The sequence below is a fragment of the Hyperoodon ampullatus genome, assembly GCF_949752795.1.
Source record: "Hyperoodon ampullatus genome assembly, chromosome: X".
Lineage (NCBI taxonomy): Eukaryota > Metazoa > Chordata > Mammalia > Artiodactyla > Ziphiidae > Hyperoodon > Hyperoodon ampullatus.
The window spans coordinates 128528049-128550688 of NC_136913.1; the positions used below are offsets into that span (position 1 = coordinate 128528049).

Consider the following 22640-nt stretch of genomic DNA (forward strand, 5'->3'; position numbering starts at 1 on the left):
CGACATTAGATGTTTATTAAGAGAGTGCTTGCCTCTTCTGGTGACTACTGATAATTAATCAACTTCAACGTGTTGTGAATATGACCTGTGAATATTCCATCATTTTAAAGATGACGTAGGCTAAGCTTATTACTACCACCTGCCTTTCTGGTTACTTTCATATTTAGGGAATATAGAACCACATTCTGGGGGATTAGAAATCACCTAATATTATATTAATGAAAAGTTTTCACAGTTCTCAAAATAATTTAGAATTTAATAAAATTAATGTTGTCTTTAATCAGCACTTAACAAGTAGACTATTTCCTGTCTCCTGGATAAATGGATGTTTGCAACCAGCCATCTCTAGAGAAGGAGAACACTAATGGTTTTGAATGACTCAATTCATGGATACACTTATGCCTGTAACTATTTTCCACTGTGAATAAAGATGCCTTTTAATAGATGCCTTTGGGTTCAAAGGTCATATTACTTGCTAACAAATTATTATTTGGGCCAGAAAGTCTCTGAAGAATTTTAACCGAATTTCTCATACATCTCATGCCTCTAGTTTAGTGAGCATTATTTATTATTTGATGTAGAAATTCCATATTAATCACTTCATGCGTATTTTATTTTTGGATTTGAAAATTTGCGATCTTAGAAAAACTGAAGCTAGACTTTAAGGCACTGGCATCTAGCAATATTATTTAACTTTACATTTTAAAAAGAAACCTAGATTACATGTTGATATAATATTTTGAATATATTGGGCTAAATAAGATATATTATTAAATTATAAACAAACAAAAGAACTAGGAACTTTGTTTCAAACCTAATTTGACATGTGGTTACGTTTTGAGATGCACTAAATTTCACAAATACGTAAAGTATTCCTTGAGTACCGTGTTATGTTCAGTTATTATGATCTTGATAGCTAAAGTTATGACAATTTTAGTTTGCTCACTCTGTACTTATTCATTCAACAAATAAGCTATGACTGTTCCAAAAAAAAAGGAAAGAAGAGGTTCAGCCCAGTCCAATTACCAATTATAAAGACAAATCAAAAGTTTCGGCTGTTACATATTCTTAGGCCAAATTGTTGACGCCTGTTTTGACTTCCTACCCCTGGGGTTGCTTCCAATATTACAGGTAATCACGAAATAACCAGTGTAATTCCTTCTCTCACCAGCTGGACAGGAGAGTGTTATATATGCCCTCTGCGGTTGGCAAAACTCAAGGCGTCAACGATCGGGGAAGGGCTCCACCTTGGGAGTCATTATACATATTGTGATCCTGCCAAGGGTCAGAAGCTACAAAATACAGTTCCCCTGCATGGACGTCTGAAAAGTTAGCCAGAAATTCCCGGGGATTGAAGCCAACCCACACAGTATACCTATAGTCTACTGTGCGTATGGAATAGCCCATGACCTTTATATCTTTTAAACTCGGCTTGTCAGAATTCCACTGAGGAGAGTCTGCAGGCCGGGGGTACTGGCTATAGGCCACCAACTCACGGGGATTACCACGGATGTATGGTTCCTCTTCCGAGTCACGGACCTGAAAATGCTTCAGAAGGTTCCGGCCTTCTCGGCACAGCTCCACGTGAAACGAGGGGATGGGGCAGCGAGGAGGGACGCGCAGCCCTGCCAGTCCCGCAAGCGTGGGGAAGAGAGAGAGCAGTTCCACGAGGTCCCCGACTTGCCGGCCTGAAAGAGGAAGCAGGCCCGCAGAGGGGGTTACAGCGCAGAAGCCTGCTGCAGCCAGGCAGCACGAGCGGAGCGTGCGCCCGGGCCCTACACGCCGACTTCTGTTCTTTTACAGCATTTATTCTTAGCCCGAGAGTTTTAGGAACAAAGCCGACTCGGCACCTCACCCGATAGCAGGGCAGAATGAAGGTGCCCTCAGCCTGTTGGCACTTTTAAACACGATTTGAATTTAGGACCCACCAGTGTTTAAGTGATTCAGGCAAGGGTCATCGGTGGAGGCCCAGACCGCTGGGGAGAAGTCTGTAGAGGACAGGCTATCCCAAGCCTCACAGCATCACCCCGCGGATCACTCCTTTTTGGAAGTCTGCACTTGATCCATCGCCCTTTTATTGTTGTAAAATACACACGACATAAAGTTTACCACCTTAACCATGTTTTAGTGTCCAGGTCGGTGGCATGAAGTACAGTCCCACCTTCCATCACAGAGCTCTCTTCACTTTGCACAACTCCCCGCCACCACCCCCCAGCTCCTGGCACCCACCCTGCTACTTTCTGTCTCTATGTGTTGACTACTCTAGGCACGTGTATGTGGACACATCTAGAGTATGTGTCCTTTTGTACCTGGGCTTCTTTCACTTAGCATCATGTCTTCAGAGAGTCCACCCATGTCGTAGCACGTGTCAGAGTTTCCTTCCCTGTAAGGCTGAATGATATCCCACTGTATGGACGCGCCACGTTTTGCTTATTCGTTCGTCTGTCAATAGACACTCGGGTTGCTCCCACCTTTTGGCTATTAATTAGTGCTATGAACATTCTTCTACACATTTTTCTTTGAATGCCTGTTTTCAATTCTGTGGGCTATGCACCTAGGAGTAGAACTGCCGAGCCACACGACCATTCTATGTTTAACCTTTTGAGGAACCACCAAACTCTTTTCCACAGCGACTGTACCATTTTACATTCCCACCGGCAATGTCTGAGGGCTCCAATGTCTCCACACCCTTGCCAGTACTGTTGTTTTCTGCTTGTTTTGATAACAGCCGTTCTAATGGGTGTGAAATGGTATCTCATTATGGGTGATTTATCTTTAAAGTCTAAATCCTACACTTTATATTGACTCCTGTTAAAATTTATTCTGACCTTGGGCCATCATTCTAGCCTTTCTGGATCTTTTAAGCACTTGCTCTATACGGCTCAATTTTATTTCTGACGCATTTGGTTTGTAAGTAAAATAAAAAGAAAACAGGTGAAGAAAGCTTTTTTAAAAGATACCTTTACAAGGGCAAGACCTGGCTGACACAATCACCTTAACCAGGCCGTCAAGCTTGGCATCACTAATAATGGCACAGGCCGCCATGAAGTGCCCCCAATGGGATACGGCTGGGGCCACAACCTCACATGTGCGCACGCGTCCGAAGTGTTTACCCTGCATCTAGTCCCGAGGAAGCAATCAGACAAATCCAGGCTGTGGATCGTTGTACAAGACAGCCGCCCCGGACGCTTGAAAGACACGAGGTCAGGGAGATGTGGGGTCCCAGAGGATGACAGGCCTTGTTGGCCACTGTAAGGACTTTTTACTCAGACTTGACACAGGAGTGTAGGAGGCCCCAGAGCAGGGCTGTGACACCACCTGACTTGGGTTTTATCAGGCTCACTGTGGCTGTTAAAATCAGGATCACTGAGGAAAAACTCCAGGGATCAAGGTCACACGCAAGGAGAGCTTACCAAGAGATGGTGGCAGTGTGGTCCACAGTGGTGACGGTCGGTGGGGGGAAGTGGTGTGGACATATTCTGAATGGAGAGTGACAGGCTTGCTGACACAGCATGAATCGCGTACAGATTATGACAGAAAGACAGGGGCTGATGGCCCCATGGTTTTGTGGCCTGGGCAACCACTGCCATTTCCTGAGACGGGGAGGAACATCAAAAGAAAGGCTTAAGGTCAAAGGTCAAGTGTTCAGCTTTGGGCACGTTAGACTGGCCAACGGGGACAGGCTGTTGGAAATCCAAGTCCAAAGATCAGGGAAGACATACAGGCTAGAGATAAAATTTGGAAATGAGCAGGGTGACGGCACAGTTACATCAGTTTACAACCTGAACACCTCCCAACTGAAGTTTCAAAAAGGATTCTCAACCTGTCAGAAGATTTCTCCCAGCAAATAAAGGGCTATAATCATGGCCTGAAACCGTTTAACATTTTTATCAATGACATGAAAGAAGACAGTGCAGGCAGCACACAGGAATCAAATGTGTGGAAAATAAAATTGGGCCATAGAAAACAAACTCGGGAAGATCCAGAAAGGCCAGAATGATGGGCCAGAACCAAGAAAAATTTTAACAAGAATCAATAGAAAGTGCAGGATTTAGACGTTAACAAGATGGATTAAATGCAGAAGTCCCGAAAGGGGGCAACCTGCTTTAGTAGAGTTCACAGCAAAAGCACTCCAAAAAGAGCTAATGCCACCTGAAGTACACGACTCATCTCTGCGCTGAGCAGATCGAGTCAGGAGACAACTCACAGAGAACCCACACAGGTCGACCCCCATGGCGGGGATGGCCATCTTGTCCAAGTGATGTTTCTGGAAGTGCTTTCTCAAACTGGAGCTTTTTGGAAGACAAAGACCAGGATAACCAGGGACCTGTCGCTACCTGGAGAGGACCAGCTTGGGAGGACTGGGACACGGAGGTCAAAGTAAACTTGCCCTTCACTCCTGGGGACGGCAAAAGCAAAAGCACTGATCTGACAGAGCCGGTGCTTCAGCAGATGGAGATGCTGCCTAGCTGAGTCCCGGCCAGAAGTGAGCAGGTCACGGAGTTCTGCTCACCGGTAAGCAGGCAGCCCCTGCCCCAGTGGAGTCTGCTACCCCCTCCTCTGAGCTCAGAGCACACTGCCGTCACCTCTACGACAGCCTTCCCCATCCTGGGGGTGCCAGCTGCTCCTTTGTCCCTCCCCCTCTCCAAGCCCCTGTGGACAGGAGCCATACTCATTAGCTCTGGGCCTGCCACTCCCCTTCCGTGCACAGGAGGGCCAGGTCAAGCAGCATCACTCCTGAATTTTCATACCTGGCTCCACTGATTCTGAGATGGAATCAAAGGGGTCGAGGTATGGGAAAAGCTTGTCGCCTGCCGCCGGAAGCGGAGCCGTCCTTCCTGGAACGTAGAACATCAAGGGCACACGAGTAGTGACGTCAAAATTGCTGTATTTGGCCCATTCTCCGTGTTCGCCTAGAGCCCACCCTGGTTCATAAAAAGCACACAGAATGACAGAAAAAGAATCATCATCTCGTGGCTTGCTCATTTCAGTTAGACACCGTCTCATTCCCTGTTGTTAAAGCCAGAGGAAGCAAAACCTGATCGTCTAGAGGGCGTGTACCACCAAAACAGGAGCTGTGAAACTGTGGCACAATCGCTCAACTTTTAAAAATAGTATCTTTTTCAATTTTTAAGACATACCACAGACCAAGAAAATATAACTTCTGATTCCAGACCCTTAACCTTGACTAAAAACCACCCCCAACCCTCATTTAAAGCAAAAGGTAGTTTGAATACCCCAAGATGGAACTTTCCAATCACTTCATGTTTGAGTGCCCTTTTCGATATAAAAAATATAAAAGAGACTGTATGTTGAGTATTTCGTATTAAAAAGTAACCCAAACTACAAAAAGCTGCTGTGCATGGGTTCAAGAAGGCTTCTGTGGTTCAGATGTAGGCAGTCCCAGGAGGGGCCCTTTGAGAAGGGCCATTTGTAATCAGCTACAGCTGCCCCTCCGAGCCAAAGCGAGCTTCGAGTGACCCTGCCTTCACGGGGGTGCCGTGGACTGTGGAAGCACTGGTGGAGAAAACTGGGCGCTGAGAAGAAGGTCTGGAAGCGGATGGCAGATCATTAGGCAAACGGTGAAAAATTACCCCTCCACACTTAATGATACGGGTCTTTACAAGGTGCAAGGTAGGCCTGTGAGAAATGACACGGAGAACTGTCTATGACATTAAGTGGAAAAAACAAGCCAGGGAACAAAACAGGACACAAGCACAATCAATTCTGCCACGTTGCACGACGATACGTTATGCACATACACACTCATGACATATAGCCCCATGTATGTGCACGACTGAAGGCAGGTGGATGGACCCCTGATCTGTCAGCACCAGTTAGCTCTGGGCAGGTGGGATAAAGGGCAGGGTGCTCTGGCCCTACATGATGTGCTCTGTATACTTCTTTCTTGTTAGAGTGAGCACATGCGATGATCTAACACTGTCCCACTTCATATTCAACAATATTAGAGAACTGTTTTCCTGTTTCTAGGTAGGATGATGGCAGTGTGGTTAAACTTCAAAAGAGCCAAATTTATTAGAAATAGTGTTCAGAAAACTGAACCACCTGAGACTGGCTTCAAAACAATTTGGGGGTGAGGGAGGATAACTGGGGCTCACTGGCCTCAAACACACCCTGGCAAAAATTAAAAAGAATTTTTTTTAAAAGTTGTTTCCACTTTTGGAAAAAGTGAGAAACTGCCTTAGAAGAGACACAGAGTTGTGAACCCCAGGCTCCTGGCAGAGAGGACAGTGGGGCTGGGGGTGGAAGGGGTAAGTCGGGTCTAAGGGCCTTGTTGGGCTCTGCCAGGATTGTTCTGGATCTTCATAAGAGAAACTAAAACTCCTCCAACCCTCTAGGTTAGAAATAGGTTAAAGGGGCTCCCCACACAAATGGATGGCTCCTGCTGGGCTCACCAAGAAACAACCGTTACTACAAGGTCCCCCCACCCACCCAGCTCCACCATCCAAGCCCCCAAGATGCTTCTTTGACCCAAAAGAGGGCCCGCCTCCGTGGAGAGAAGTCCCAGGACTAACAAGGTGGCCATAAAAGCACCCAAGACTCCAGACTCAGGGCACTGCTGATTCACAAAAGAGAATACACACCTATTTCAGGCAGTCTAGGAAAGTTTTCACAGAAAACGTCAGATGCTTTGAGCGACTCACCCGGGCATTTCAAAATGCTTACCGTGATCCGAGGTGAGCGCCACAATCGTGCTGCTCGCCAGCTGAAGATCATCCAGAGCACTCAAAAGGTGGCCAACCTGAGTATCCAAATACGAAACACAGGCAAAGTAGCTCTGGCGGATTTTCCGCTGCAATTTAAAGAAGAATAATAATAATGAGAGTGACTGCAAGTTAAAGTGCACGGCATACCCAGCCACAGTGCTCGCCTGAGCACCCCTCCCGAGCCCCAGCCCTCGGGTGCCCTTGATGACCTTCTTAGCCAAAACGGAACACTCCTTTCCCCGCCATCCCCCCCCCCCGCCCCCGGCCTCGTACAGCCACAGCGAAACCCGCACGTCCACAAGGAGGATTCTTTGCTAAGCAAGTCAGTTTTCCCTTTAGGGCACAGATCACAGCACGTGGATGTGCCACTTACTATTCCTTTCTGTCTCCGTCACATACTCTTGCAGGTCCCAGGAGACAACCATGTACACAGAAACTGACCCCTCAGCCTTCCAAAGTCTGCTGAGGGTCACACCAAAGATACCATATAGCTGTATTCATTTCCTGGGCCGCTCTAACAAAGTATGACAGGCTTGGTGGCTTCAAACAACAGAAACAGATCGCCTCCCAGTTCTGGAAGCCAGCAGTCTGAGCTCAAGGTGTCGGCAGAGCCTCTCTGAAGGCTCCAGGGGAGGAACGTTCTAGCTTCCGGTGGTGGCCACAATCCTTGGCGTTTCTTCTCACAAGGACCCCAGCCATACTGGGTCAGGGGCCACTGCCCGGCAGCATGACCTCATCCTGACCAGTCATACCTGCAATGACCCTATTTCCAAACAAGGCCACATTCTGAGACCCTGGGGTCAGGACCTCCACGGATCTTTCTGAGGGACACAACTCAACTCTAACAACAGCCGTGAGTGGGCCTCTCCCCCAAGCTCTTCGTTACCCAGCGGATGGCAGCCGCTTCCCTCATAGCCTGTGGCTGGCACGCGTGCCTCCGTCCCAACAAACTGCCCACGGGCAGGACAACGGTGGCGGAGGAGGGAGAGCGGCACACCCTCCACGGACCCTCAACCCCAGAGCGGCCTCCGGAGCAGACAGGCTCCGTGAAAGAGCCACAGCCTCTGCTGGGCTGACTCTTCCCCCGCCTTGTTCACAAATCTTAAAGAAAAAGATGAGTCCCCTACCCCTGCCACAGGGGAGAAGCGAGGGAGGTGCCGAGCGATCAGACCAGCCCCAGCTTCCGTGTGTCCCGGCTGGTCCTGTCAGCCGGACCCGCGGTGAGAACAGTCATGAGACTCACCCCCTCTCTCCCCAGATAGTGAAGACAATGGATATCCATCTAACCTTCTAGAAGGATTATGCTGAACCCTGGCTACTTCTACCTTCTGGTAGATAAAAGTCTCCAGTCTGTAACTTGGGGAACTTCGGTCCTCCTGGGGACCAAAGACACCTGTCAGGATGGCTGTGTACTAGTCAAGGGTACGCCTTCCTTCCTGCACGGGCCCCTGGAGACAGGAGAAGCAGCAGATGTGGTCGTCAACCTCACTGAGCCACCCGTCAGGTGAGGACAGGCATGGAGACAAGAAAAGGTGCGTTACTGGCAGGGCCCAGGGATGACCCTGGAGAATGAGCCCTCGAGTTGGCCTGGGGAAATCGGGGGAGGCTTCACAGAGGAGTTAGCATTTGAGGAGAGAAGCTGGCAGTCAGACAAGCGGGGGTCGGATGCCCTAAGCAGGGGCTGCAGAGCGTGGAACAGTGTGGAGTCACCACAGGCCAGGGCACGTTTTGGGCCAGCAAGCTGGCCAGTGTGGCTGGAGAGTCACAGGGGAAGGCCAGGGAGCAGGACAGGATGCTGAAAAGGCAGGTCACGGCCACATGATACAGACCCAGAGGGTCCATCCAAGGAGTGGAGGTCTCGGGTTGGAGGCCAACGAAGGCACCGAGGTCACCCGAGAAGAGGAAGTGACACAATCTGGGCTGCAGGTGAATGAGGGTCCCCCACCGAGAGCCCGGAGCAGACGCCAGGGGCTCGAGGGGAACCAGCACTAGATCAGCGCTGCGCGCACAGGGCAACCTCCACGGTCGCTCGTTGAAGCGACAAACCAAGACCAGACCACTGCGGTGGTCCACAAAGTGGTGCCGAAGAGGAATTTAGGGAGATGGGGTAGGAGCGGGGGAGGGAAAGGAGCTGAGGACCCCAAAGGGAACTCCAGGTTTCTCACTAGGCTGGCAGCACAATTCAATGGCACGGAGGGGGCGGGGGCACAGGAGGAGGAGAAAAGGAAGAGCAGGAATGGTGGTGCAGCCACACGGGGCCTCTAGCAACCAGTGGACAGACAGACAGACACGTCTGGAATCAGGAGCGTGGGACTGGAGAGGTTGTTCCGGGGCTCATCCACAGCAGGCTCAGCGGGCAGGGCTGGGGGCGAAGAGCATAAACAACACGGGGGGGGGCCCTGGGCTTGACCCCGGAGAGGCGCACCTCCTAAGTGGCAGACACAGAACGAGGGGCCTGCCCTGGGGACTGCAGTGGAGGGGGTCCAGGAGGCTTGGCAAGGAAGCCCAGGAAGCAGACATTTCCAGAAGGCGCAGCTCTCTCAACAGTGAGAGGGCGGCAGGGATTCAGGGAAGGTCAGGACCCACGAGGATGGATTTTATTTGCCAGCGGGATCAGGGCTGACCCAGATGAGAGAACGCTTAGTGGGATGGGGAGGCAGGAGGCCGCACCGAGGTGGACGAAGAATGAAAGGACAGTGAGGCCACAGACACAGCAGAACAGAGCACGTCGCACTCATTCTCCTGTGGAGGGTGGGCGAAGGGGCAGGAAGGGGAAGAAACAGGTACGGCCCAGGGAGGCAGTACTTCTGAAGATGGGATGGATGGCAGCAGACGCACAGGCTGGACGCAAGTTGGGAGGAGACGGCAAGGAGGGGGAACGGGGTAGGGAGGGGCCGAGTCCCTGCTGCTCTTCTTCTGAGACCAGGGAGAAGGCCGCAAGCTCAGCACACAGGCACACACAATTCTGGCTACAAGTCAGGGAGGTTATTTACAGCTTCCGTTTACCAAGTACCTTCTGGGTGCCATCTGATCCTCCGAACCACCCCAGAAGGTGAGCATTACCACTTCCATCTTACACAGGAGGACTCCGAGGCTCCGAGAGGTTGATTAACTTGCCTAGAGACACACAGCTGGCAAGGGGCACAGCCAGGATGTGTACCCACGTTCAGCCTGTGCCTTCCCCTTGCTCAGACTGGTAACCAGCCTCTGCCTCTGAAACAGGAAGTACAGTCATCTGCTGAGAGATGGGGCACAAGGGCAGGGTGGGGGGAGGGGCTGGAAGGGTTCAGAGCAGCCGCAGAGGGCAAGAGGGAGCCGAGCAGAGGACTGGGCATGCGAGCATGTCCCTGCCTCAGGATGCAGGCTTGAGAGCACACAGGGTGGCCGGACTGTCCTGTGGTCAGGGTACTGCAGTCAGGACGAGGATAGGGGGACGCGCACGCTCAGGAGCTGGCGGCAAGAGTAAGTGACCGGCCACAGGGCCTCAGCTATCCAGGGAGGGAGCGCTGGACACGGGAGAGGGGGCCACACACCAGCGATCCCCGCGTGGCCCCAGGCTCACGCACATGGCACTGAGTTAGAGGGCTGATGGCTGAAGGGGGCACAGAACCCAGAGGATCAAGACCCAGAGCTACAGGCAGATGATGAGCATGGCCAAGTGCAAGGTGAATGTGGGACGGGGATCAGCACACGAGTACACCAGGGAGGTCCTCTGGGTCACACTGTGAACCTGTGCGCCCAACTGGGCAGCTACACCGCCAGTGGGCGTGGTGAGAGGAGGCGCTGAGACAATCGGGAAGGCACCCTCGCCGTGCGGCTGACACTGTCCTAGACACCCCACACGTTCACTGTGGTCCCCGCTGAAAACCTCCAGAGCAGCTGTCATCATGGAAAACCTTCCCCCAACTTGTGTCGATTTTACAGATAAGGACACCGAGACTCAGGGAAATAGGATGACTCGTCAGCAGCCATGCAGCTGGTGCGGGGTAACTGGAATTCGAACCTAGACTTGTCAGAGCCAACGAAACAAACGCGGGGGCTCTGGCATCACACCTCCCAAGGGGTGCTCCTCCACAGCAACCGCGTGACCTGGGCAAGTCTCTAGTGTCCTTACCTGGACAACAGAGACAGCAGGCCCCCCACTAGGGTCCCATGGGGACCAAAGAGCACACACAAAATGCTGAGCACCCTTCCTGGTGTGCAGGGTCATCGGGAGTGACTGTCACTAACGTGATGTCCAGGCACAGCCTCGGAGCTGCAACTCCAGCAAACCTCGCTCTCAGAACCCCTGCGGGGGGAAGCAGGAACCCAACAGACCGACGGGCCCGCTGCTTCTCAAACTCTCACCACTGCCACCCGAGACGCAGGGACGCACAGCCTCCTCGCCCAAACCCTTGTCGGCCGAACACAGGGGCCAGAGAGCAAGAGACACCTGGGCAGTCTGTCTGGTTTTGTTGTGTCTTGACACGTAGCCTACGGCAATGGTTCTCAAACTTCTGCCTGCATTAGAATCACCAGGTGTGTGCTTTTGGAAATGCAGGTTCTCGGGCCCCACTCCCAGCCTCCAACTCCCTGACTCTGAGTGGGACCAGGATGCCGTGCTTCTAACGAGCCCTCGTGGGGGTTCTGACGCAGGCGGCCCAGGAAGCACTGTGAAAACGCTGTCCTCTTCCTTCCCCTGTAGACGGGCTGCTGGAGTGTTCACATGTTAACAGAAAGACAGGGCTGCGTGTGGAATATTCCGGAAAGAGTGTTGCTCAGCGTGCGCTCTGCATGCCAGGGAGAGAGGGGTTGACGAGTCACCCCCATGTCACGGCAAACGGACCCCAGACACTGCAGCTGGACGGCGCTGGCCGTGTTGGTGCCCCAGCTCCCTCTGCGCCAAGGCCCCACTCACCAAGCCACCTCCTGAGAGTAACGGATGCCCGTGTCGGCTTTCCCACAGGGGACCCGCCAGGACCAGCTAACTGAGAGTCCTGGGTGGCACGGGAGTCGCCAACCACCCTACACCTGACAGACTGTCACCTGGATTCAATAGCACCTCCTATCATTTAGTGAGGGTCACCCAGGGCTTCTCCCCATACCGGGTCCACAGCCCGTGAGTCCCCAGATCTCCAGATGCCCCCTTCTTTGGAAGCAGAGACGCTGAAGGGGAGACTCTCTATCCACCCAGCACGTTCGCCCCAACCCCGGCGCTCCACAGGCCGCCTCACATAGAGAAAGTGCTCAGCAAGACACAGGGGACAGAGCACGTCCACTGAGAAAAGCACCGTCACTTGTGACATCATGCCGTAAGTGCCCTATGTGTCCCCCACATCCGTCCTTGATACCTGAAAGTCGGCGGGGATCGGGCCATAGGGCACGCTGAGGTTTAAGGCTTGGACATCCTCCCGCTGTCGGATATCCATCCAGGGGTTGTAGGCCACAGGAGGGAGGCCGGCAGGGACCTGGGGATCGGGAGCCAGGGTGATGTTCTCCAAGGGATACAGCTTCTGAAATTCCTTGGGGGAAAAGCACACAAAGCCACCAGGCTGTCACTCTTCTGGCAAAGGCACAAGGTTGGGCCTCTACTGGTGTTTACGCTACCTCTTCTCTAAGCCTGTGATGCGTTTACACAAGTATCTCCCCCACTTGAAAGTCACTCTCACGAGATGCCAGTGGTAATGAAATCATTCGACTGGTTTCCTACAAACCGAGCAGCGACAGTTCTCTTCCCTCGTAGACACCGATGCCCTCCTCTTCCCGTTGCCACCTCCCCTCCAACTAGAAAAGGTGTGCAGAGGTGTGGCCAGTTCCCCAAATCACCCTCTCACTCAGAAGTTCACTGGGAGAGCACACAGGAGTCCGCACAAAGCCCTACTCACGGCTGCAATTACTGCAGCGAAAGGATACCAGCCACAGTCAGCAAAGGGGATTGTCACAGGGGGTATCTGGGGGGAAACCAGGCACAGGCTGCCAGAGTCTTCCCCCGGTGAAATCACACAGGATGCGTGCAATTCCACCAGCAACAAGCTGTGTGACAGCATGTGTACAACGCTGCTGCCCGGGAAGCAGAGGCTCGTGAAAGCCTCAGCACCCAGGATTTATACTGGGGCTGGTCACGCAGGCACCCTCTGCCTGCACAGATCAAAATCCCAGACTCAAAGCAGGAAAGGAGGGGTTTCCATGAACAGTTCAGGCCTAGGGAACCACTCGGCAGTTCTGGGAATGGTGGGAACACTCCCGAGATCCAGGTTCCCAGAGGCCAGGCCAAGGCCCAAGCTCAGAAGCAGGGCTTTCAACGGATCACAGTCAGGCCTGCTAGGTTAACTCCTTCTGCACGAGAGACAGAAGTTGGTCTCACTCCATCAAGGGGGGCTGACACCTCCTGCTAGGAAGGCGAGATCCCCTGGGCCAATCAAAGCGCAACCCTCACAGCATCAAAGGGCACGTCTCTGGTCTCCACGGCCATCACAAGTGACGGGCATGCTTTGCAAAGTCAAAAGGGTGGGCTGCTCAGGCCCGGGGAAAACATGATAGAAAAAAACTGAAAAATATTCTGAAAAAGAAGAGACTACATACTCTAAATGATACACACGCAAGTGCAGGATTCGAGCTTCCAACAAGCCACGTGGTGCCCTGTGTTTCAGGGCTCAAGGGGAAAGGCAGTTACTGAAGAGGGCCTCACATCTCCTGGAATTCTGTACCAAGGATTGCCACTTACTGCAGGCTTCAGTGGCCAGCTCTGCATCCCTTCTCCGTGATGACTCACTAGCCAACCCAACATTACTCACTGACTTCTAGGGAAAAATCCTCCAGTGGAGGAAGTAGAAGCCAAGCGTTTCTAACAAGATTCTTACGTGTCCTAAGTCTACTTCTTAGCCTTGACCTCTGAAACCCATCTTCAGACCACTGAGTATACTAGTGCCATCAGGCGTCCCTGGTGACCAGGGACGGCAGGATGTGGCCACCTTCACTATGACACAGCTGTCACAGCTGTGCTGGATCAGCCCTCAGCCAGCTCTTCACCTTGGGGTATCTGAAGGGGATGTGCGGCTTATGATAGCCCACAGCCAGGAAGAAAGGACTGGCAGATGTTTTCATCTTTCCCAACAACCGTATGGCTTGCTCGGTGCTCTGCTTGTCAGGCAGGGTGCCCTCGGGCACATCTGCCACATCCACAGGGCACAGCAGGTTGGCATGGAGTTCTCCGTCTGGGCCCCTACAGGTCTTTCAAAACAAAACATACAAAGTCAGCTTCTTAAATGCAAGAAATTGAAGTCATGAAAGTTCCACACAATGGATTTAACGTTTCTATTTCGAGCACATTAAGTATTAGTCATGCAGACTACATGGGCACATAGAAGTAGAAGTAAAACAGAGACGTGTTTCTTCTTTTCCAGGCAGACGCCAGAAATCCACCAGAACTTACTTAGCTTCTTGTCGTTCATTCTCTGTCTCTAGGTCATAATTAATTAAAGGAAACCGAAGTAAGCTAACGATCAAAAAAAAAAAATCTGTCTCTAATTCAACAATAAAAAAAACATAGACAAAGGACTTGAGTAGATATTTCCCCAAAGAAGATATACAAATAGCCAATAAGCACATATAAAGATACTTAACAGTCATTAGGGAAAGGAAAAAAAAAAATCTGTCATCTGTTTTCAATTTCAAGGACAGACTAAAGCTTCTAAGTGACAGGGCCACAGTTAACTAGATATAGTGACAGTTCATGGAATTTCCAGATCCTCAACTACACCATGCAGAGGATGGAACTTACCGCTTCATTTCTTAAAGTGGCCATGCCGGCCACAAGGCCAATTTCAGTTCTGACCATGACTTCTACCTCACAAATACCCAGAGGCAGCGGCAGCTGCTGCTCCATCTCACCGAGGAGCATCCTTTCACAGCTCTGCCCTGTCCACACCGACCTGGGCAGGGCAGCCGCCGTCTGCCTCCCAGTACCTGCTCAGGTTCACATGGTCTGCAGCACTGCTAGGGATTTGGTGCAGTCAGACCCACTATCTTGAGAATGATGTGGGAGATGGGGACAGGGACCTGGCATTTGTGAGGCTACTAAAAGTAGCAAGATGATTTCAGGGAATAGAAGGATTGAGATGGGGTCTTCCGATCTCATTCTCTTAATACTGAAGCCACAAGCCAAAGGCCAGAGCCCGCTGGCTTTCACTGTATTCTGAAATGAAAGTTGTCATGAATTTAGAACACTCCTCTGCACCCCACCAACCTCCCAAAATCCACACCCTTCTCTACACGATGGCTCTAAAATCCTCTGAGAAACATGTCATTTCTCAACACTCCAGCTGTTTTCCTGAATTTCTTAAATGTAAGTTTTAGTTGCATTTATACATTGGGGGCTCCTCTGAACCGAGATTAAGTTTCCTTATAGATTCCTTTTTTTCATAATGCTTTAAAATATTAAAGCCCCTATCAAAGGTCTCAGCACCTGAACATATCCATTAGGGCCAAGACAGACAGACAGACAGACAGATAGTCGGAAAGCCTTTCTCCCAATCTGGGCTGAGGTGCTTAGAGCACAGGTCTCTCTTCGTCCTTCCATGTCTCGGCATCTCCTATAACGAACCCTCTGCACTGAGCCTTATCCAGAGTGAGCACGAAGGAGCCATCAAGTGAGCCCTGCACACTAGAGCATAAGCTTCTAGAGCAAGGCATCCCTGCCGGCTTCTAAAATGCAGCCACCTCTCCACTGGACCTAATGCTAAAGGTCCCAACACTCATCACTGTCAGGTCATGATCACAACCCAAACCCATAAAGCCCGCCATATAACCAGCTGGAAAGGACGCGCATGCTGCACACACAATAGTTAACCTTCATTTGCTAGACAGGGAAGAAGGGTTCCTCTTCAGACCAGTACCCCCTTCACAGCCTTACCTTGGTGTTTTCATACTTTTCAGAGGAGGGATGATAAGGTGGAATAGACCAGCTATATGGAGAATCATCACTATGATTGGAAGATACTCCTTGAGGGGGAAAAAGAAGGGAAGTCATTAAATAAAGCATGGCGAGTCCTTCAATGCCCTCCCCCACCAAAATGTACACTTTGTACACAACCGGGAAAGGGCCATCCCCTTCCTTTGGCCTCAGTTTCCTCATCTATAAAATCAGGAGCCTAGGCCAGATGATGAGAAGTCCCCACGAAAACCGACCCTCTGGGCTTCTATCTGAGTACTGAGCCCCTGACCCGGCCCCAAAGAGCCCTTGCTGGCACCTCTCCCCACCCTACAAAGGAGGCAGCAGAGGCAGGGGCACAACCAGGGCTGGCTGGGCAAGGGGAGGCTCTGCAAAGGGGGGGTGCTTTGCCGGATGCCAACCAGACACGAGACGAGGGGGCCGGGGTTTGAACCCGTGACACTGTCTTGGACGCCAGGTTCAGTGCTCTGTCATGATGCAGAAACCCACCCCTAAGCTCGGTAGTTTACAGTCTACCTGGGAAGACAAAATAACAACGTGCGACACTGAGGAAGGACTACCAGCCGTCTGGAGAGGAGAAGTGCTGTGTGAGTGAGGGAGCCCTGGGCACAGAGGGGACGTGGGTCCGGGGAGGCCTGGCAGTGAGGGCTCTGGAGGGAGGGACTGCCTGTGCAGATGAGCCGGGAGGAGCTGAGAGGGTAGCGTGGGCAGCGCCACGGGAGAAGGGCGTCGCCAGCACGGGGACACACGGGGACTCCAATGACGAGCACCTGGTGAGGCAGGACTGGAGGCCAAGGGGCAGCGGGCGGAGGGCTTCTCAACCCCGCAGGCACAGTGGAAGCGCAGAGCGGGCTGACAGACCTGGTCCAAACCCCCACGCTGCCCCGCGTGCCCGTGCCATCTCGGGCACGCTCCGCGAGCCTCCGTTTCCTCCTCGGGAAATGACGCCGATGAGGAAACCCACCTTGCCTGCTGCTGGGGAGAGGATTACGGGAGCAGCCGGCACAGCATCCAGCAGGTGCCTGGCGCTTAATCAATGGTGGCCGCCGTCAGCCTCAAGCAGTCCCGTCCTCGACACAACAGGGTCTTAAGAACAAAGACCCGCTTGAAAAATGTGTCTCCAGGAGGGCTGCAGGCCAAGTGTTTGCTCTCCGGCTAAGATAACCCCACAATCTAATTACCAGGGGTAAGGAGGCCAGGCGCCACCCCTCGGGCCTCGTCAGGCCTCCCTTCCTGAAGCACGATCTCCCCTCTGCTGTGTTTGCTCCTTTCGTCTCTCTCTCCAGCTGTGCTCAGGCCAGAGTGTCAAGATGTGAGCACCGACTGCAGAAAGTTCTACTTGCACTTGCTGGCGACCTTTCGGCCACACAGCCTGACAGACCTGCCTTCCATAATGGGCCCAACTTTGCGGCCCCTCGTGATAAGCGCTTCTCAGGACAGAGCTCGGGCTCTCAAGGCACCCCCCCCCCACACACACACGCTGTCCTGGGATGCTCCCCTGGGAAGGGAATCAAGGCAGCTGCCACTCCAGCTTCCCAGAGGAGGAATCGGAGGCTCGAAGAGGTTGAATGATCTGCCCCAGGTCCAATGCACACCTAAGAAGTGGCAGAACTGGGACTAGAACCCAGGGGCCGGCATTCCCCGTGCCACTGCCCATCAGCGGTTCACTCCGCCTCCAGAGGTGCCCATCCCGGCGGAATGCGGCACAGAGAAGACCTGAAAACAAGTGGGACTAAACTACAGTATGTGTCTCTGTTAGACCACTGTGCTGCCATTAAAAATGACGGCACGAAGAGTCACCACGCGGGAAAACGTTTATGTCTAAAACACTCACAATATAGCTGTGTATCGCTGGTGGTAGAGTGGTGAGCACAGCTGCCTTCCACAATATAAAGTTGTATATCCAGGAAAATCTCAAATCAGAAAAATAATATGCCCAGAACCAGGGGACATCACCACAATAAATCTCTCCTTAGTGGTGCAAATACAAGCAATTTATATTCTTTTTTTTTTCTCTTTTCTGCCGTGCTGCGCAGCTTGTGGGGTCTTAGATCCCGACCAGGGATTTAACCCGGGCCCTCAGCCGTGAAAGCACTGAGTCCTAACCACTGGACTGCCAGGGAATTCCCAATTTATATTCTTTAGTTTATACTTCCCTTTTTCTCCCCCAACTTTCTGTCAAATACTCATGCCTTACTTCAAGTTCAAAACAAAAGAGTTTTAAACTCCCTGTTTCAGCATTCTCATTCTGGCATTAAAGAGAGCCAGTTTAGCTGGCAGTGTTGAAGGTCAGGACTGGGTGGCCCCTGGCACCCTAGAGACCCTGGGTACCAGCTTACCCTCCTCTTTCTGACCTAATTCACAGACAGTGGGCAGGCAACCCCTGCCAAATTGCAGCCTCTTCACTGGGCAAGTCAGCAGAGCTGCCCTGGTCTCGCTTCACTGCCAGGGACCCCGGGTTACAGGGGTTCAGGCGCAGAGCTGGACTCGCAGCCAACACTCCCCCTCCCCCCAGCCAGTGCCCTTCCCTCCCCCCGCCACACACAGCCAAAGGAACCAAACAGCACCATGACTAGTTTCCAAGAGGAAGAAAAAGCCCTTCTACCCTTTTTCACTTTTGGTGAGAACACAAAGCCAAGCTGAGAAGTAATATCCTGGACAAACGTGACAGTGACTAACCAGGTGTCCACTGAGCCCCAGCCCCAGGAGGGGACCCCCGTCCTCAGACACGAGAATGGAGAGAGCCCAGACTCGGAGGAGCAAGCAGTACCAGGATGAAAGACTTTTCCAACCGACATGGTCACGTAGCCATTCTCCTTGAAGTACTGGGGGATGGTGGAGAAGTTTCCAGAGTGTGCCCTCCAGTAGGAGTTGAAGTCATACAGGCGGGTAGTGTCTGGTCTCCTCCCGGTGAGCAAGGACACGCGGCTCGGGGCGCACACGGCTTGCTGGTAGGGAGCACAAGCAGAGGGACACGTCCTCAGAGGAAAACAAAGTCTGGGAGCTAAAAGGTAACCAGGCAACCTCCCAGGTCCTCGGCTAACAGCTTGGCGGCTGAGTCATGCGGATCTCAAAGCCAACCAGCAGGATTTGGGCCTCACCCAGGCGCCAGCAAGAAGTCTTCCCCGAGAGAGGAAGGCCCCAGGCCCTCCATCCAGCAGATGACTGTGCCCTTCTGCATGATGGCGTCTCACGGGTGCCCGGAGCAGGCAAAGGTATAGGGAGCGGCCCCATGAAGGGGCACAGGAAGGAGGGCCACTGTGGCAGCATCCCCTCCTTCTCAGCACCAGGCAATCTCCAGTGGGGGGGAAAAAGGTGGGCAGGACCAGCCTGAACACAGTATACCAGGGCACACCCTCCACCCAAGGAGAAGCACCCCTGAAAGGCACAAGCTTCCTTGCCAGCGGACAACCAGGTTTTCTCAGCCGCCATTTTCCAAACTGTGCTCCCCTCTACTAAAGAGACGCCTGGTACAATGAGTGCCATCCCCCAACCCTCAGTGCACGAGGCACACACCCACACCCAGAGGTGCCCAGACATACCTGGGCAAAGGCATTCTGGAAGAGGAGGCTGTGGGAGGCCAGCTGGTCCACGTTTGGGGACCTTATGAGCTTGTCCCCGTAACAACCCAGGGAGGGGCGTAGGTCATCCACGATGATTAGAAGGACATTCAGAGCATCTGCACAGGAAGGAGGAGCTTCAGTGAGATCACCTGCACTGACACCCAACCCCCACCCAGGGTAGGTGCTAGGGTACCCAGAGATCCAAGGCTGGCCCCAGCACCTTGACAGCCCAGCCAGCTAAGCCAGGGAGGGTGGGAGTGGGTGCACAGAAGAAGCCCAAGTCCGGGGTGGCAGGGTTAGGCTTTGGCCATGGCCTCAAGCCTGGATGAGGGAGGGAGAGAAAAAAGAGGGAGGGAGGGAAGGATGGTGGGTGGGTGGGAGGGAGGGAAGGGAGGAAGGTTCGATAGAAGAAGGAATGGCAGGAGGGAGGGAGCGAGGGAGTTAAGGATGGAGGTAGGCAAGGAAGTAAGGAGGAAGCCCCGCAATGTGGACGAGGGCGCTGGAGGCACCTGTGGCCGAGTTGCCCAGCGCCGCGGATCCGACAGAGCCCAGGACCAGGCCAAGCCAGAGCAGGCCCCCGCCAGGCGGCAGCATCTTGCCCCGGCGCGGCCGCTCCGGGCGACGATGACAGGTTTTGACAGGAGGGCAGGGCCGCCTGTCGCGCGTCGCAAACCCGGGCACCCCGCCCGACGCGGCCGCAGCCGGCCGCACAGGCCTTTGCCCCGGCCCCCGAGCGCGAGTGCGCCTGCGCGAGATCCGGGCCACAGGGGGCGGAGCCGCGGCTCTAGCGCAGCGCCTGCCCCGCCCACCGGGCCGACTCACTGGTTGGGGCGCACCTCCCCCGTCGGGCAGGTACTTGGGAAGTCTTTCCAGGTGTCTCCAAAGATTTGCGTTGCAACCACTGTCCTCAACCAGCAGTTTCCTGCCACTTTGCCTTTGCTCGTGCTATGCGTTTCACCTGGAGGCCCTTCCCTTCCCTCTTCTCTCTATAAAGTCATACTTTTCCTTGCAGACCAGCCCAAATGCCGTTCTCCTTGCATGAGGCCCTCTGAGAACTCGCCTTCCTCCATCTAAAGGGACCCCTCTCCTATGCATTTGTTCAACAAATACTTATTAAGTACACCAGATATGTATACCGAGCACTGTTGGCAGCTTGGGAGTTCTGGCGGCTTGGGAGTTCTAAGTCCCTTCCCCTGTGGAGCTTGTGGACAATAAATGACCAAATAAACATTGAATAGCAGTGGGCATGCGCAGTCTGGAAAAAAATAATATGGGGGCGTGGGTGGCACATGGGGAGTTTCATGTTATTTTCTATGGGGTGGCCAGGCAAAGCCTCACTAGTAAAGTGATATGTGAACAAAAACTTGAAGGAGGTGGGGGAGCAGGCATTGTGGAGAGCATGCTTGACAGTGTTAGCTGATGGCACAGAGGCTAGTGGGGCTGGCGGGGAAACAGGAGATGGGGAGCAGGTAGGAGATGGGAGGAGTGAGGGTCATAACTCTTCAGTGGCAAGAATCATTCACTGCGTGCCTGGGGCTGAGGCTTAGGCAGGACATCACAATCCTCTCTCTCTGTCTCTGACTCACTTCCAACTCCTAGCGAAATAACCTAACACAATGCCAGGCAGATTGGAGATCTTTTTTTGCATACAGGAATACATAAATATTAGTATAGTTATTGAGGGTTTCCTATACCCAGGCAACATGCTAATTTTCTCCTCACACCAACACTGTGAGCTAGATGCTACTAACATTCCCATTTTACGGATCCAGAAATTAAAACTCAAAGAGGCCAAATCGCTTGACCTGGCACACAGCCAGGAAGTGGAGGTGCAGAGTGGCTTTCTGTGAGAGGGAACCTCCTCGGTTGGTAGCCAGAGCGCAGTCACCGCAGGAGGCTTGCTGCCATTGCCGCTGCACCTCATTTGCTGTATCCTGGGGTCCCAGCAGGTTGGCTGTTCACACTGCAGCCTGGCTGGCAACGCACCCTTCCCTGGGAAGGGCCAGCTTCCACCTGCACTCCCCAGACCAGAGCATAGGACGAGTCCCTCAGGGTGGGCCAGCCCCAGCCAAGTGCCCAAGCTGCCAGGCTTCAGGAGGCACCTCAGCTGTCCCTCCTCATCCTGACACTTCCCTTGTATTGGTGGCTGCCTTTTCCTTCCCAAAAGTATGGCCCCTAATGTTTCAGGAAACTCTGAGCCCAACCTCAACAAGGACTCCAGTGTCCATTTAGAAAATTACTCTCATCCTTACTTCCTCTTTCCTTGGCATCTGTGATACTGTCTCATAGCAACAGGTGTCTCCTGAGAGCTTGTGAACTAAGGAGCAAATGATATCATACTTGTCATTATCAAAAAGCCATTAACAAAAAATCATTCAGTAAACCCCAGGGTTGGCCAAGGAGGGGAATGAGGCAAAAGTCACACACAGTTCCCACCTCTAAAAATGTCTGTAGTTCTCTTGTGGACTCCGTTCAAGTCAGCAAGCGTTTCCGGAGCATCATCCCGTCCAGGCCCTGGGGCGGGAGGTGAGAAGGATGCATGAGGAATCAGGAGGCAGACGGGTCCTTGCCTGCAGCCCCCCAGGCATGTACAACCTGTGAGGAGGAGGGACAGCAGCACGACCTGATCACCATCACAGAGGTAGCCTTCTGATTTGTCAAAAAGAGAGTTTCTCCAGAGGAAGCAATCAGATGTGAAGACAAACTCACCCAGTCCAACACTGATCTAAGCAGCCTCTGACTTGTTGCCGAGGTGTGGGGGTACACCAAGAAGGAGCAGCTGGAGAGCCCGTCTAGACAACAGCCGGGCCTCTAATGACAGATATGAGAGACCAGACATGAGGCCTATGAGCATTTGAGCATGCAGTCTCAGCTGCATCTTTCTGGAAGAGTTTAAATTTGAATAAAGGTGCACAGCTAGCATCCATTGACAGACGTGGTGTACACACCCCTAAGGTGAGCATCAATGCGTCATGCCCGTGTATAATCCCCTCCCACTGGGTGTGAGTGGAACCTGTGCTTCTAGCCAATAGAATCTGGCAAAGGCGAGACAGGATGTCATACCTGTGACTACGTTATGATGTGTATAAGGGTCCATCTTGCTAGCACAGAGAGATATCCTGCTGGTCTTGGAAAAACCGTATTGTAACTGCCCCTAGAGAGAGCCACATGGCAGGGAACTGTGGGCGGTTTTTAGGACCTGAGAGTGGCCTCCAGCCAACAGTCATTGAGAAGCCAAGAGAACTCAGTCCTAGAACCACAAGGAAATGGATTTGGCCAACAACCACAAGAGCCTGATAGAGGACTCTGAACTCCACAAGGGAATGCAGCCTTGTGAGACCCTGAGCAGAGGATCCAGCTAAGCTGTGCCTGGACTCCTGACCCACAGAAACTGTGAACTAACAAATGTGTGTTGTTTTA

General features: G+C 52.7%; 1 protein-coding gene across 2 annotated transcripts; it reads right to left on the bottom strand.

Moving 5' to 3' along the window:
• Nucleotides 1-1215: 1215 nt before the first annotated feature.
• Nucleotides 1216-19814, bottom strand: IDS (iduronate 2-sulfatase; the record flags this gene model as incomplete). Of its 2 annotated transcripts, XM_079727548.1 has the most annotated exons (9): nt 1216-1688; nt 4752-4925; nt 6688-6814; nt 12059-12229; nt 13737-13937; nt 15619-15707; nt 18428-18605; nt 19200-19336; nt 19730-19814. In XM_079727548.1, the coding sequence occupies 9 exons, from the start codon at nt 19812-19814 to the stop codon at nt 1216-1218; spliced, it is 1635 nt and encodes a 544-aa protein (XP_079583674.1). The 2 variants fall into 2 exon arrangements, with proteins under 2 accessions (XP_079583674.1, XP_079583675.1); XM_079727549.1 differs by lacking the exons at nt 19200-19336; nt 19730-19814 and having other exon boundaries at nt 13737-13929; nt 15611-15707; nt 18428-18470.
• Between the last annotated feature and the right edge of the window lie 2826 nt (nt 19815-22640).